The sequence below is a fragment of the Bipolaris sorokiniana genome (genome assembly GCF_000338995.1).
Source record: "Bipolaris sorokiniana ND90Pr unplaced genomic scaffold COCSAscaffold_3, whole genome shotgun sequence".
NCBI classification, from domain to species: domain Eukaryota; kingdom Fungi; phylum Ascomycota; class Dothideomycetes; order Pleosporales; family Pleosporaceae; genus Bipolaris; species Bipolaris sorokiniana.
In genome coordinates, this window is record NW_006911897.1 from 1279151 (window position 1) to 1295360 (window position 16210).

Sequence of the window (16210 nt, forward strand, 5' to 3'; positions counted from 1 at the left end):
GGCAGGCGAGCACGAGGGTTGGGGCTGATCACGTGCTGACGTGGCCGTCGCCGCGGGAGTGGGAGGACGACACACGGCCAGGGGGGAGGGCGGGATGATGTGCTGGCCCCTTGTCCCCTTGGCCCCTAGCCGCCTCTCGCCCACCCTACAGCTCTGCTGGTCCACTGGTCCACTGGTCCAACATGGCTTCTCGAGATAACACGCCAGCGGGCTGCCCCGTCCAAGCCATGGCCGGACCCTGTTGTTCGGGCTCGGGTGGGCGTGGGTGTGTGTGTGGTGTGTGTATGTGCATGTACACAGTACCCTACCCAATGTCTAGCTCTCACCATGGCGCCGTGTCCATTGCACTCAAACGCGACGACATACATGCACGCTACTGTGTACACTGTACATGCATACACGTCCTATGTATACACACAGGGCATGAGCACGCGCCGGTTCCCCTTGACCGCACGCGTGGGACCGGTAATGAGCGTCGACGTCGCTGCAGATATCCCGCCATGTACTATGTATGGATGCATGCAGCCATGCAGCCATGAACTATGTATATACAATACACACACCCGTGTACATGCTATCCCAAGGCCCGAGACGACACTCTCGAGCCCATTGCTGCCAATTGCGACGTCGGAACACCGCCAGCACCCGTCCAGGGACCATATAGGCACACAGCAACACGCGAGGTAGCCGTGCAACCCGCAAAAAACAAGACAGCATCAGGGAAAAAAAAGCCCATATCCCCCAATGCGCTCCCAGTGACACGTCCGACACTAAACTCGAGCTCCCGCCAAGATCTCGACGTTGTGCCTTAGCTCTGCTATCCACGTCAAGAAATCTTCCGGCATCATTGCACGGAGCCTCAGGTCGTCCGTCCCCATCACAGAGCACCTGGTTTCATCTCACTGGGTCACCTCTACCCTAGCTCCATCATTCACCTCGAGGCTCTGCTCTGTTCTCCCTTTCACTTGCAGTGAGCAGCAAGTCACCCATCCCCGCCTCACCTCATCCGTATTCACCTCCCCGCTGACGTACCCGCTGCGAGCGACTTCCACCGACGCCGCCTCTTACCTCCGACTTCCCTCGCCGCAACACCTCAATTGCCCAATCCACCCTCGCCGCAGTTTCGCCTGACCTCTGGACCACCCCAGAGGCACCCGTACTGACAGTGCACCTACCGCAGACAAATACAGATAGCTATGGCGTCCCAACCGACCCCGAGCCCCCAGGCGGCCAATCTCGACCGCTACGTCGTCATTCACGTAGCTACCACCTGTGACGAGCACGGCGTCTACGTGACAAAGGATTCAGCTGAGGTCATTGAGCTCGGCTGGATTCTCCTCGATGCAAAGTCGTGCGAAGAGGTGGGCTTGCCCATCCCAATCCCGCACCTCAATTGCTGATCCAATCCCAGCTACACCGCGAGTCCGTCCTCGTGAAGCCCGTCAACACACCAATCACGGCTCTGTGCAGTACGTTGTCTTGCTCCTTCTCCCCTGCCTACTTGCCTACTTGCCTCCTTCACTCCCTACCCCCTTCTTCACCTCGACGAGCTTCGGCTAACCCTGCACCCTTGCTTGCACAGCCAGCTTGACAACCCTTACCTGGGACCAGGTCCGCAACGCTGGCTCCTTCCGTGATGCCATCGAACGCTTCAACAACTTCCACGCCGAGCACATTGCCCCCAAAAACCTCGAGTTTGCTTTTGTCACTCTTGACTCGTGGGACCTCCGCGTCCAGCTGCCGCGTGAGGCTAGGGACAAGGCCGTTGTTCTTCCCCCATACCTCCAACACTCCCGTACATTCGACCTACGCACTGAATACCAGCGCTGGCAGGCACACCACCCAGAGTCGTTGCCGTTTGGCTCTAGCGCCTTGACCAACATTTGTGCGGCTCTTGAAGTGGAGCCTGTCCAATCGTCGGCGCCCATCAAACACAACCTGCCCTTTCACTTGCAAGCCCTCGCCCCCGCCTCGCCGCGGCGGGCAATGGAGGAGGCCGTCACACTTGCACGAGTTCTCCGTGGCCTGATTCGCAAGTCGCAGCCACCTCAGGACCACCCTGACGTACTTACCAAACCCATGGACGCCAGGGCTGACGTGCGCGCCTTTTTGTCCGAGCGCAGCAAGGTTCTTCACATGAGCGGCCTTCCCCATGACACTACTCAGTCAGAGCTTGAGAGCTGGTTCACGCAGTTTGGCGGTCGTCCTATTGCTTTCTGGACCCTCCGTACCCCAGACCAGCACAAGCCCACTGGCACTGGCTTCGCCATCTTTTCTTCCCACGAGGAGGTATGTATTGTATCAATCATGTTCGACATGTAATATGCTAACTTTGATTCTTCTTTCTTAGGCTGCTGAGAGCCTCTGCATGAACGGCCGCGCTCTCAACGAAAAGGCCATTGAAGTCTCGCCTTCGTCCACTCGCGTTCTCGACCGTGCCTCTGATATCATCACACCATTCCCACCTAGCAAGAACCGACCTCGCCCTGGTGACTGGAACTGCCCTTCTTGTGGCTTCTCCAACTTCCAGCGCCGTACCGCTTGTTTCCGATGCTCGTTCCCTGCCATGCAACAAGGCCCGCCAGGTGGTGACCCCATGGCCTACGGCGGATACGGATACGGAGGTCATCCAGGTATGATGGGCCCTCCCCAGCACCACATGGGCCACGGCCACGGTCACGGTCACGGAATGGGTGGTGGACACATGCGTGGAGGTACTGGTGTCGTTCCCTTCCGTGCTGGAGACTGGAAGTGCGGTGAGAATGGCTGCGGATACCACAACTTTGCAAAGAATACTGCCTGCCTCCGCTGTGGAGCTAGCCGTGCCGGCGCTGCTGTCGTTGCTGATTCCGCATTCCCGTCGCCAATGGACACGCCCTCTGGTTTCGGCATGGGTCCTCCTTCCATGGGCGCTGGTCCTGGTGCCGGTCCCTACGGTCCTGCTGGTTACGGTGGTGGCGGCTTCCCAGCTCAACAGTATGGCGGCCCTCCCAGCTCGTATGCTCTGCCCTCTGGTATGGGTGCGGCTAGCCCTTACCCTCCCATGGGCGGTCAGTATGTGCCCAACGGTGGCATGCACTCGACTCCCTTTGACAGCCGCGCTGCTGAAGCTGCTTTTTCCTCGGCGGACCCCTACCCCGCTCAGGGTGCTCCCAACGGTGGCGATGGTCGCAATGACCCCTTTGCCTTTCTTTCAACCGGCTTCGGCTCTCTTTCCATGAACGATGATCGGCGCAACGTCACTAACCCCGCCAATAAGTCGCCGGCGTAAGTTCACTCGTACATAGGTATCGATCGTCTGGAGCGCGTATCTTGCGGTGCAATTTGATATGGGTCGGTTTTTTCGGGTAGGCTGGCGTGGGCAAGATTGGCTATGGGTGGAGTTTTACAGCATCGGTCGATTTAAGAGATTCGTGGCATTTGCAGGCTACCTACGGCACGGATGCGTATAGACGGAAAAATCCTCATTTGATGGAGTTCGATACCTGGGATGGCGGGGGTGTTTGGGGATCGACTTGAATTCCTTTTGCAAAAGCTGGGTGGGTGGATAAAAAAGTACAAATTGGACGGTAGCGAATGCAGGCTTGTATGAGGTTCTTGGATCTGGGAAGACGATATCTTCGTACAGCATCTGGGCCCCGAGCTGGTGTTCATTTTCCTCTTTTCTTGATCTTTTTTTCTCTCTCTTGTTTTCTTGTGCATGCTACAAATTGAATCACAACACATTGCCTTGGCAATCAAGGTGCCTGTGAAGTAAAGGGTGGCTCTCGAGGTATATCGTGTGTGTTTTCTGCGCGGGTTTTTTCTTCTTTTTTTCCGGAATATTTTCCACCAGTATCTGTACTAATAATTTGCGTTTGTCTTTTTTTTCGCCCTCGTACGTAGTAGCAGTGGACCAATCTTTCAGAAGAAAAAAAAGTTTGGTGTCGTAGCCGCGTCATAGTGAAATGTGAAGAAGACGATAAGATGCCACCGCCGGGCAATGGCGAATATTATGTGAATCAAGGAAATGGGACACAGAGGGTCAGTGACAGATGTGTGTGAGTGTGTGTGTGTTGGGGGGGGGGAGGGGGCAAAAATTCCATAGTAGTAAATAGTGCGCTCAATGTAAAGTAAATTATCTCGTGGCTTTTCCAACAAAACCAACCTAAGCCAAGGGGAATTGTACGCATTATCAATCCCTCTATCCTAGTTCGGGGTACCGTATCAGGACCCTTGGATATCTCATCATCTCACACCAACTCGGGGGATATCTGACATTTTCTATTCGATCTTCCTTTTCCCTCGTTTTCTCCCTTTCTCTCTCTCTCTCTCTCTCTCTCTCTCTCTCTCTCAAAAACATCCAAGCTGAGCATGCGTAATTATAAAGGATGGGTTACATGGGTTTGTTTGGGGGAGTTTCTCTGCTGATGCCAAGCAAGTGTCCAAGATTGAAGTAGGAGAGAGTGTGGGCTTGGCGGACTTAATCTTGCTTGCTTGACCCCCACCCCACGTTGGGCGGGTTTTCTGGGCTGGGCTGGGCACAAGAGTCCTAATGTGGTGGACTATGGGTGGGGGTTGCGGTGATGCTTATGTGCATAGTTACGATATAAGGCCGGTTTTTCGTTTCGGGCCGGTGATTATGTTTTAAAATGAGTAGTTAACTAGTAGTTATGTAATGTTATGGATTTGTCAGGGAGTGTTTTTTTTGAGATTCGTTTCGGTTGTTTGGCTGTTTGTAAGGAATGGACATACTGTATGGGAGTAAGCGTGGGAGAGGAGCAGATGGGATCTTGTGGTTGGTTGGCTTTGTTGGTCATGCAAGGTACGGGTGTTATGGAGCTTAGCAGGATTTCTAGCCCGCGCTACAGCGGGCTAGTTGTGTCTTGTTTACGATTAGAGTAGTAAAGCGTAGGAATCTGCGCGGCATCACGACGATATTCGGGTAATCTCTTCTCTTGTTGTTGTTATTTCCTTTTTTCTTCTTCGTCTGAACCCAATTTTTTTTGTAACATGCTAGATGGGAGTTTGTTGAGCACACACCGTTATGATGATGTGCCCCCCTATTCTAGAATTAATATATATGACATCTCACATCCAAGTAAGATATGGATACAAAAGACATGGCCGTGTTGACATTGGCATTGATGAGAGGTCTGTGGCGTCTGCGTGGCTCAATTTCCGAGGCGGGTGGATGGGCATCTAGGGTGTCACACGCCCCGTATATACGGTTGCGCGATTTTTCAATAGTGCGTATATGCGCGATACGCACGGCTGGAGGCTGGGAAACAAAAAAGGTCTTTGCGACGCGTTGCTCTGGGTCGCATATGCTAGAAGTGAGTTGTGCTGCTGTTGAAGTTGTCGGTTCCACAGGCGTATGTACTTGTGTGTACTGACTGCAATGTGACCAGGGCTAGGAAACATACGACGGAAGTAATGTAGTTTGTTAAGATCGCCCAGAGCCTCATGCGCAGAGACGTTACGTGCACAGCCGTTGTCCCTGAGAGCAGGGGGGACCCAACCAACGACCCACGCTGTCAAACGTCGGCCAGTCTCGCCTTGCCATGCCGTTATCAGTCAGCCTGCCCATGGCGTTAGCGTCTCTAATTTTGAATCTTCCAACGTCTAATTTGGCACGGCTAATGAGCTACTTGCTCGTTAGTCGCTTTTACTCAGCTTGCCCGTTTATCCAGCTTTTCTGCGCTATGCTGAGCTTAGGTAGGGCCTAGGATACGCCGGATGCAATTCACCATTCCATCTCGCTCGGTCCGCCCCTATCCCATAAGCTTGTCACAACCTCACCCAAGAGCTGTACCCACGATCTTGTCAAGCATCATGCTGTCTGCTCTCATATAACATCCTGTTGGGGCTTAGCACTAGCCCTATACCACCCGACAGCATCAAGCTAAGCATGTGTCCTGGACTCGCGCCATGAGTCGGCCTCTCCATAACCGCGGCGGCGTACCCCGTTTGTAGCATCCGCTCGTATTGCAGTTGCATGCTGTGCCACCTTGGGATGGCACTGTGGCACCCATGTCACATCATTTCCACTTATCTCTAGGCGTCCATAGCAGTGTACTTACATGCAATTCGTCCTTTCACTCTCACCTCTCATCTGGCGCTAGCCTTCTGACTTATCTCTCTCTGCCTTTCCCACTTTTCTCTCTCTCCAAAGATACCCCGTTTCCTTTTGCCTTCGTGATACTTACTCGCTCTCAAGTGCGGGCCCACCCCCCGCCATGCTCGTCACTACCTCTCACTCGTTACCGCGACTGCTTATCCTCCCTCTGTTCCTCTTCATATGCGGCGCCTTCTTCTTCTTTCCCCGGCAATACCATGGCTCGGCTGCCATTCATATCCCCATCTTGACGGGCAAAAACCTCACTGCAGCCAGTTCAACCTTTGACAAGTCTGTTCAAGAGTTTTGGTCGGACCTTGCCACTGCTCTGGTTGACGCCCAACCACGATGTGAGCCTTTGCAGCTGGACGACGAGGGGTTCGACGATGTTGTCAATTTCAAGCCGCTGGAACCTCACAGGATGCACCCTGATCGGCTGGTTAACTTCACAAAGAATGAAGAATTGGCCTTGTTCAGAGCGCACTATACTATGCGCAGTTCTGCAAAAGAGCTCGCGTCCAAAGTCCCCTTTGCACAGGGTACTACGGGCATCGTTACGACAGCCAACGCTATGTACATGCCTATCTTTTTGGTCTCACTGCGCTTGTTACGCAAGACGGGATGTGATTTGCCCATGGAAGTCTTCATCGACGACTGGAGCAAGTATGACGCGACAGTGTGCGAGACCGTTCTACCTTCTCTAAACGCCCGTTGCGTTGTCCTATCAAACATTTACGAGACGGCCGCCAACGCCAAGCCACCCAGTCACTACCAGTACAAGGCTTTTGCGATCCTATTCTCATCCTTCCAGCACGTTCTGTTTCTCGACAGCGATGCCTTCCCCTCGCAAGATCCGAAAGGTTTATTCTCCGTCGCCCCCTACACAACCCATGGCCTGGTAACTTGGCCCGACTTCTGGGCGCAGACCATATCGGCCCATTTCTACCACATCGCCGCCATCCCCGAAGTCCCCTCGCAATCGCGCCTCTCGACTGAAAGCGGTCAGCTCCTCATGAACAAAGACCTACACCGCGAAACCCTCCTCATGATGGTCTACTACAACTACTACGGCCCAGACTTCTACTACATCCTCTTCAGCCAAGGCGCCCCCGGCGCTGGCGACAAAGAAACCTTCACACAAGCCGCCCTCGCCGTCGGCCTTCCTTTCTACCAAGTCCGCACCACCCCGATGGCCCTCGGCCGCTTCCTCAACGGCACATATGAAGGTACAGGAATCGCCCAGGCGGACCCCCGTCTCGACTACCAGTACCTGCCCCCGATGCGCAACCACATCCACGATCAAGCCCACTGGCAAGACAAGGATCTCGTCACTCAATCTCAGAGGAATAAGCCACGTACCGCGCCGAGCAAACCCATCCCGCTTTTTATCCATGAGAATAATCTCAAGCTCGACCCAGCGCATGTGCTGAATGATTACCGCCCGTTTGATATGGAGGGCCGCTCGCACAGGATGTGGGGCAAGAAAGAAGATATGCAGAAGCAGCTCGGATATGATGTTGAGCAGCGCATGTGGGATGTCGTTGTTGAAGAAGGGTGCAGAGAGGATGCGCGCGGTGAGAAGTGCAGGAAGTTGCGGGGGTGGTACAGAGATGTTTTTGGCGAGGTCGAGGTGGATATGCCACTCCGGTCATGATTTGGAAGAAGCTTTCTTCTTGAGCGACTACTACGATGATTTCACGCAAAAGGTGATTGGAGGGGTTTTTGTCATGATTGTGACGGGTGAGGAAGGTAAACTGCTCCTTCTGCTCTCTTGCAAGACACACTAATGAGTGTACACTTTTTTTTTCTGTACATGTTTAATACGGATTCACGACAGATGTCAAGCGAGCAAAAATTTAGCTAGTGGTTTGTTTTTGTTGCATTTAGCGTTTGTTTTTAGTTTGCTTGCTATACCGCGTAAGTTAGCACGTTGGTTATATACCCAATTTTTCAGCCAAAAATAAAATAAAAGGAATTCTCAAAGGACAACAATTCTGTTGAATCGTTCATGTCATATGATATGCAAGTATCATGAGTAGAATGGAGAAGATGACATTGTCAAGTAAAAAAAAAAGAAACAAAAAGTATGGATAGCAACAGGATATCATAACCGCGTAATACATAAAATCATATCTCCCCATCCGACTTTATCCCCCTAGGCCCCTCCAAAAAAACGCCATCTACAACACATCCAACCCAAAAACCCTCGAGAGAAGAAGAACGTCTAAGCAGAATCCTCCATCTCACTCTGCAACAAACTCTCCATAATATCCTCCTCAGTAACCATAGTCCTCTTCCTATCATCCCTACCCACAATCAACGTGCTATGTTCAGCCATCGACTGCTCTTCCTCTTCATCCTCATCATCGTCATCGTCATCAGCTTCAAGAGGCATACGTGTACCCTCTCCTTGCATACCAGCTAACATTGTATCTTCATCCTCTTCCTCTTCCTCATCATCTTCTTCTTTAACCTTGACAGGTTTCTTAGATGGTACCCGGGTCTCAGACGCCTCGGTCGTCTCTGTCTCATCGGGCGCAACAGTAGTGTCAGGAACAGCCGTCTGGTCATCTGCGTCTTCGTCGGGAGCTTGTGTCGCGTTACCCACTTCGCCCAATCGCTTTGTTAGAGTAGCTTCGAGCTTCGCCAGTGCATTGCGCTGTGTAGCATCTGTGCCAATCTTGGCTTCGACACCTTCGGAAACAAGGTTGTGGAGGGTATGCAGGGGCTCTTCTTCTTCCTCATCTTCACCGTTTTGGTCGGTGCTGCTCTTGTAGCTCGGGCCCGAGGGAGCGATGAAGAGTTTGCTTAGGAGCGAAAGCAAAGGTTTACGCTCGTCTTTCGAACAAGTGCTTGTGAGTGCGCGCTCGAGAATCTCAATTGCGAGTTGAACATGGGGTTCCTCGGCTTCGGCTGTTGTGCTCGTCTTGCCGTCGAGACCGAGTTCGGTTGCGCCGACTACCTTGCGGCCGTCGGTCCATTCGGAAAGGTGGGCGGTGATGACGGGCCAGCCGACCATCTCGTCTATGTCGTCCTCTTCGACATTCTCATCGCGCATGATGAGAAGCTTGGAGATGATGGGGACGGCGATTTCGCCCATGAGCTTGGCGTTCTTTAGCTTGCTGTGGCAAAAGACGGGGAGGAAGTAGCTCAGTGCTTGTCGTAGTGCTGGGTTTATTGCTGTCTCGGGATCAAAGTAGGTCAATGTGAATGCCTTCAAGATTTCGGCCGTAGGCTGGGGTGGTAGGATACCGAGGAGCAACAGCTTCGAGGCAGCGGTACATGAGATAAGACTAATGCGTTTGTTGTCCGATGTGAAAGCCTTAAGAAGAATCTTGGTAATAGGGCGAATGCGTGGGTTGGTAATGGGCTCTGCATCTTCAGTCTCGGCGTCTGGGTCCGGGATAGTGGGCGTAAGAAGCTGTGGATGAGTGATGATTACATCTGTGAGGACTTGAATGACAATCTCTTTCAGAGCGTCATGGCCCTTTGCGAAGCAGTGGAAAAAGAGGTCGAGGTTGTTATCCGCGAGATCCTAGTTGTTGTTAGTATTTCCCATAGAAGATGATGGGTTGTAAAACCTACTTTGCTGAGAAGGGCAGCTAGGCCTAGGCAGATGACACCGCGTTCTCGGATCATTGCCTGATGAGCTTGCACAGCCGGGATAATGAGTGTGTTGAGGATATTTGTGAGCGATGTATCCGACTCCAGATCGCCCTCCACATTTTGAAGTGTGCATTGCGCAATGTGCAAGCACTTGGAGTATACCATGACCTCTCGGATCTGTCGCTCTTCCTTCTCTTCTTCAGTGAGATTTTCTGCGGCTTTGGCAGTCTTGGCCTTGATCAATGGAGCATCCATGTCCACGTCTGACTGTGCAGAGTGGAAGCTTTCTTCAGCATCTCCGCCAGTGACAGTGGCGTCGTCGGCATCCAAGAGAGAATCTCGAACGTCGGCAATGGCCTCGACGATGAGAGCACAGAAGTCTGACTCGCCTCGACTACCGCAAACCTTGCGCAGAACCTCAATGGAGAGCTTTGTGCACTCTTCGGGCAGCTGAGCCTTGGAGATCGCTTCTCGCATGATGTTGTACATCTGCCTTCGTCCCATCTCGTCGGTGTAATCGAGAGTATGAGCAATGTGAAGTAGCTGCTGGACAACAAAATCCTGTTCCTCAACATCTTCCTGGGCCTCCTCAATCTCTGGATCAGTCTCTTCCATCATTGCGACTTTGTCCACCAGCTCCATGAGGGAATTGAGTTCTCGCTGCAGAACAAATGCAAACATGGTGACTTCGGGCATCTTGTCCTCAATCATGCTCTGGATTCTGTCATCGTCGGTGCTCTGGCTATAGTCGTTGAGCGTGCGAGCAATAAAGGCTGTCTGCGCATCTAGGTTGTTCCAGAACTCGTGATCGAATGTGATGTCTCTACGGTAATCCGGTCGGCCATCCCAGAATTGGCGCATGGCTTCATGAGCCATGCCGTCCTCCTCACCGGATCGTGTGACATCAATGCGTTCCAATAGCTCGCACAGCGCTTCCAGGCTAGGTGGTGCAACATCACCAGGCTTCTTCTCCTCTTCAGTCCGGGTATCGCGGGATGAAGCACAGTCTTCGAGCCAGCGCTCACGGAACAGGGTTGCTGCAGCCTTGCGGACAATGTCGTCTCTGTCGCGAAGGCCCCATCGAATAAGCTTCTCTCGTTCCACAAGCGACATGTGTCGGAAATCGCCCAAAGCCGGCAAAATCTTGCCATAAACTAGCCTGCGAGTGGTCGCATCCATATCACGAGCCCGCTCCAGGATATATCGCAGGGTTGACGGCCAAAGTGGCAGATTCAGCAACACAGCCCGTCGCACTTCGGCACTCGGGTCGTTGATCATAATGTCCAGAAGCTTGTCTAGAATGCCACCTGCTTCGTCGTCGCTGTCTTCTTCATCTTGCTCCTCGTCGTCATTCCCGGCAAGACGACCCAGTCCGAGAATCGCCTGGACGCGTACCGATGGTTCTTTGTCTCGAAGACGCTTCAAGAAACCCAATCTTATCAGGTTGAAAATATCGTCATCGATGGTAGTGAGGCTGTTCACAATGTGCGCAACTGTCTGCGTGGCTCGGAATCGGACCGTCTTGTCTTTGGCTGTGAGAAGTCCCAGGATTGTAGTGAGGATATTGGATGTAAGCCTGCTGGTAGGCGTTTCGTGAAAGGCAGTAGCATCTTCCTCGGACTCGGTAGCAAATATCTGTTGATCTGGCTTTGATCAGTACTTTCTTTTTCTGACCGGCAGTGCATGACAAACCTTTGTCTGACGCATGCTTCAAGAAGATGCCCAAGAAGCGAATCACCCTGTCGCCCACTGGCTCGCTCTTCTTGACGGACATGATTCTAAGCAGACACCTCACGATTTCGGCATTGAACTCCTCCTCGTCAAAATCTTCTTGCTCCTCCTGGCCCTTCTTTCCGCCCTTCTTGCCTGTGTCTGGCGGCTCGAAACAGCATGCTTCCTGGATCTTCCTCAAGTTGACTACCAGCTTCCTTTGTGTGGCCGTCGTCTTTTGTGCATCGCTGAATACTTGGGCAATCTGTGTGCGGAGAGTTGTGACGGGGCCCTCATCAGGGATATTAACTGCATTTGCGGATTGCCTTGCGGAGGATCCGCGTGCTGCCCTTGTTGTACCGCCACTGGTTTTGCGGGCAGTTGTTGTGGTCGACCCACGCGGCGCGCGGGTTGAAGGGCGTCCGGGCATATTTGGTGTATGGTCAGCAGGATGTGTGGTCGTCTACTGTAGCACGATCATTGGCATCAATTGTGGTTGGTGTTGTTGTTTACGCACACCCCCGCGCGGCAACGGCTCGTGGGAGCAGGGGTCCCGCGTGCAGGGTCCACCTTTGACTGCTTGCGACATCGGGCGAAAGCGCGTTGATTCGCCGACCAGCCGATGGCATCATCTTGAACTTGTACTTGAACTTGACCTTTGCCCCCAGCTTTGTGAGGCAATCCCTCAATTGCAACAATGTTCCGGACAGCTGCGCGAGGCTTTGCGACCTCTGCACGTCGCGGCGCTGAGATCATTGGCTCAGCAGAAGCCCAGCAGACTGCCCTAAATATCTCAAAGGCCCAGGGCATTGGTCAGCGGGGTTTCCTTGATGGTAACATATTTCCTTACAAAACCCCAGAGCGAAAACATATTGACATATATTCTCAGCAATTGGCAAGACCCCTCTTATCCGCCTGAAGAGGCTCTCTGAAGAAACTGGCTGCAACATTCTTGGAAAAGCAGAGTTCCAAAACCCAGGCGGCTCAGTCAAGGATCGCGCTGCCCTCTTCGTCGTCGAGAATGCCGAACGCCAAGGTCTCCTAAAGCCCGGCGGTACCGTCATTGAAGGCACAGCCGGCAATACTGGTATCGGTCTTGCGCACGTATGCCGCTCAAAGGGCTACAAACTCGTCATCTACATGCCCAACACCCAGTCGCAGGGCAAGATTGATCTGCTGAGATTGTTGGGCGCAGAAGTGTACCCAGTACCCGCTGTCGCATTCGAGAACCCTGAAAACTACAACCACCAAGCAAAGCGGCACGCGGAGAGACTGGAAAATGCAGTATGGACAAATCAGTTCGACAACGTGGCGAACCGACAGGCGCATATTGAGACTACAGGACCGGAGATTTGGGCCCAGACTGGAGGAAAGCTTGACGCTTTTACTTGCGCCACAGGCACCGGAGGCAGTCTGGCGGGCGTGACGAGGTATCTCAAGGAGAAGAGCGATGGAAAGGTCAAGAGCTTTTTGGCAGATCCACCAGGCTCAGTGTTGCACTCCTATATTCAGAGTGGTGGTAAGCTCACAGAGCGATCTGGTGGCTCCATAACAGAAGGCATCGGTCAAGGTCGTGTAACAGACAACCTGAAGCCAGACATTGACCTCCTTGATGGCTCGGTGCACATCAGCGATGAGAAGACCATTGAAATGGTGTACAGATGTCTAGACGAGGAGGGTCTCTACTTGGGCGCCAGTTCATGTCTGAATGTTGTTGCAGCTAAGGAAGTAGCTGAGAAGCTGGGCAAGGGATCAACAGTTGTCACACTGCTGTGTGATGGCGCATACCGATACGCCGACCGTTTGTTCTCCAAGAAGTGGTTGGAACAGAAGAAGTTGTATGATGCTATACCCCAACACTTGCGCAAGTACATTGTACTGGAGTAGATTACCATGTATATACAAAACAGAAACATCATAAGTCTACGAGAAACATATGCGCCTCTATCCCCAAGACCGTCTTCTGTATATACTTCTACATCTACATCTACAACTACACTTTCTCATATATCCACTCATATGCTTAAATCATCGGACTCCCACTTGCGAACCCATTCACAACCGCCGTCATAAGCTGATTCGCAATCGCCGTCTTAGGCGGCAACCTCAGCTCACCCTCCTTATACTCAGGCCCAGCACCCTCTCCTAGCCCACTCGTCCCCACACGCAACGCCTCCCTAACCTCCTCAGCCGTAAACCACTTTGCATCTTCCAACTCGGCATCGTGACCCAGATGAATCGTCTCACCTTCCGGGATCGCCTGACCAACAGCCCCAATCATAAGGTTAGCAGGATATGGCCATGGCTGCGTAGAGTGAATAACCACACGACCAAGATGAATACCGGATTCCTCCCAGACCTCGCGACGGACGGCTTCCTCGACGCTCTCGGCTGGCTCAAGGAATCCAGCGAGGGTAGAATACCAATTCGGGGGCCACCGCTTTTGACGACCGAGAAGGATCTTTTTGCCGTCGGCGGATACGACGGCCATAATGACGGTGGGGTCGGTACGTGGGAAACAGAGATTGGAGATGCCGGTGCGGGTGGCGCAGGGTGGTCGCTCGCCTTGATCGATGCTGGATGCAATGTCCTTGGGCGGGCAGGTACGCTTGAAACCGGCGTTGACGGAGAGCGTCCTGTAGCCGCATGAGGCACAGTAGGGGTTTCGGGCGTTCCAGTCGAGGAGGTGGCGAGCTTCGGCGTAGATAGCCGCTGGTGCGTGTTAGTTGCTGAGTTGTTTCTATGTGTTGGAACTGCATGGTATGAGAGCATGTTAAATTCGTACCTTCTTCAGCTGGCAGACTCATATGCATCCGCCCCTTGCTGAACTCCAACCCCTGCTCTTCGAACTTCTTGATCAACCCCTCTGCCTTCTCCTTGACGCTTTCTTGCGGTGTGACATCTACGGCGAACCATGGCTGGCCCTTGTAATGCTCCTTGTACTTGAAGCCATCTTTCCTCTCATCCAGACCTAAGAAGATAATCTGCGGTGTATACAGAGTCGAATTGTACTGTGCAACGAGATCTTCCTCAGATTTCTCAAACGGGTTGTCGCCAATAACGGGCTTAACATCCGAGAAAGTACAGTGCGCAAGCTCGGTGGCGGACTTGACGAGCGGCTCGAGCTTGTTGAAGAGAAGGAAAGTAGTTGATGGGTGGTGTAGTGCCGAAGACAGAAATTGGTGGTCAGGACGAAGGAAACCCACACGGTTTAATGGGGACCCTGTATGCCATTGTTAGAGATAAGCGTCTCCACGAGTAGATAGACCGCGTGTCTTCGTACCAGAGAAGTAATTGGCTACTTCCTTTCCAAACTTGCGGCTCAGCATCGAATCGACTCCTGGGTGTGCTGGCTCAGGGAGGTCTGGCTGCGGTAGCATTGTACTAGACTATAGACAATGTGATCTGGCACTCTTATCGTGTCGGATAGTAGCGGAGAAGGAGGAGGAAGCCAATGTATATCTATAAGTATACAGAAAACAATCCTTTAAATGTGCAAATGCAAGGCTTGAACTAGCTCAAACGGACAAAGTTGTCGCGAACACCCGAAGACGAAGTGCAGGAGAAAAACAAACCAGCGCTTGACGTAGTGTATGCACTCTACTTTGCCGTCGTACCCCACAGACGAGGGGGCCGCTAATCGGCACGACATTACCAACCCGCCAACACGCTTGTTCCGACACCTCGGTCCACGTTCCGAAGCTTATCGATTAGTTTATTTGAACTTCTGGCATCATCACCCCAGCACACGACGTGTCAATGGAACAAAGACAGCAGCCATGAGTCAATTCCAAGTATGTAAACGTACCCCTCGTTGAATTCTCCAAGAAGCGCAATAGGAAGTAGACCTGTACGACTGATACGCTTTTTGTCTAGTTTGGCGCAGACTCGCGCTCTGGATCCAGCGACGACTCTGATGACGACAACATCTCTACCCTTCCCTTTGCGACGCCGCTCCGCCGCTCCGATTTTCTCGCTCCGGACTTCTCGCCTGCAAGCTATCTCTCTACTTTGCATAACCGTCACCAAACGCTCGAGGACCTACGCTCAGAATTGCGCTCGCGATCCCAGCTTCTGTCCAAGGAGCTTCTCGACCTCGTCAATTCAAACTACCAGGACTTCCTCAACTTGGGAAACAGCTTGAATGGCGGCGAGGAGAAAGTAGAAGAGGTGCGAGTGGGATTGCTGGGGTTCCGAAAGGAGATTGATGGATTGATGGATGTAGTGGGCAAGAGAGAGGAAGAGGTCCGCGAGCTATTAGAACAGAAGCGCGACGTCAGGCGTAAAATCGAAGTTGGCAGACGGCTCATAGACTACGATGCTAGGCTCAAGGAGTTGGAGGCTGAGCTCATGATTGAGACGTCAGGTCAAGAGCCTATTATAGTCGGAGAAGAGGTCTCGGACAGCGACGAGGATGAGGACGAAGACGAAGAGGAGGGAAGCTACACTATTTCCGTCGCAAAATTAAGACGAAATGTAGTACAGCACCAATTACTGTTGGGATTGGAAAAGGAACTAGACGAGCATCCTTTTGTCGCGGCGCAGGCTGCAAGAAAATCAAAAGTGCGGACGACCTTGTTGATGGACTTGAGTACCGCACTACGGCAAGCGAAGAGCGCGGGAGCAGACGGATCAGGGCGCGTCATGAAGATTATGAAGATTTACGCGGACATGGAGGAATCGGCAGAAGCTGTCAAAATTCTCAAGACATTAAAGTGATCATAATGGGAGATCTTGACATCAGCATAGCGACGGCGTTTGATATGGTACATTGTTCATACACCCACCCCTAGGGCT

General features: G+C 52.6%; 6 protein-coding genes across 6 annotated transcripts; 4 read left to right on the forward strand and 2 right to left on the reverse strand.

Moving 5' to 3' along the window:
* Positions 1–1004: 1004 nt before the first annotated feature.
* Positions 1005–3337, forward strand: COCSADRAFT_288608 (uncharacterized protein). Its single transcript, XM_007698839.1, has 4 exons — positions 1005–1361; positions 1412–1469; positions 1583–2289; positions 2351–3337. The coding sequence occupies exons 1-4, from the start codon at positions 1197–1199 to the stop codon at positions 3269–3271; spliced, it is 1851 nt and encodes a 616-aa protein (XP_007697029.1). The 5' UTR covers positions 1005–1196; the 3' UTR covers positions 3272–3337.
* Positions 3338–6082: 2745 nt separating this feature from the next.
* On the forward strand, positions 6083–8084 carry COCSADRAFT_288637 (glycosyltransferase family 71 protein). Its single transcript, XM_007698840.1, has one exon. The coding sequence runs from the start codon at positions 6219–6221 to the stop codon at positions 7749–7751; it is 1533 nt and encodes a 510-aa protein (XP_007697030.1). The 5' UTR covers positions 6083–6218; the 3' UTR covers positions 7752–8084.
* A 46-nt stretch (positions 8085–8130) lies between these two features.
* On the reverse strand, positions 8131–11912 carry COCSADRAFT_111036 (uncharacterized protein). The gene is made up of 3 exons (XM_007698841.1): positions 11396–11912; positions 9683–11346; positions 8131–9632 (listed from the first exon to the last, which is right to left on the reverse strand). The coding sequence occupies exons 1-3, from the start codon at positions 11841–11843 to the stop codon at positions 8322–8324; spliced, it is 3423 nt and encodes a 1140-aa protein (XP_007697031.1). The 5' UTR covers positions 11844–11912; the 3' UTR covers positions 8131–8321.
* A 198-nt stretch (positions 11913–12110) lies between these two features.
* Positions 12111–13300, forward strand: COCSADRAFT_82256 (uncharacterized protein; the record flags this gene model as incomplete). The annotated part of the gene is made up of 2 exons (XM_007698842.1): positions 12111–12246; positions 12303–13300. The coding sequence occupies 2 exons, from the start codon at positions 12111–12113 to the stop codon at positions 13298–13300; spliced, it is 1134 nt and encodes a 377-aa protein (XP_007697032.1).
* A 136-nt stretch (positions 13301–13436) lies between these two features.
* Positions 13437–14793, reverse strand: COCSADRAFT_81690 (uncharacterized protein; the record flags this gene model as incomplete). The annotated part of the gene is made up of 3 exons (XM_007698843.1): positions 13437–14125; positions 14199–14636; positions 14697–14793. The coding sequence occupies 3 exons, from the start codon at positions 14791–14793 to the stop codon at positions 13437–13439; spliced, it is 1224 nt and encodes a 407-aa protein (XP_007697033.1).
* A 399-nt stretch (positions 14794–15192) lies between these two features.
* COCSADRAFT_157748 (uncharacterized protein) lies at positions 15193–16132 on the forward strand (the record flags this gene model as incomplete). The annotated part of the gene is made up of 2 exons (XM_007698844.1): positions 15193–15207; positions 15290–16132. 2 exons carry the CDS (start codon positions 15193–15195, stop codon positions 16130–16132), a joined length of 858 nt encoding a protein of 285 aa, XP_007697034.1.
* Positions 16133–16210: the final 78 nt, after the last annotated feature.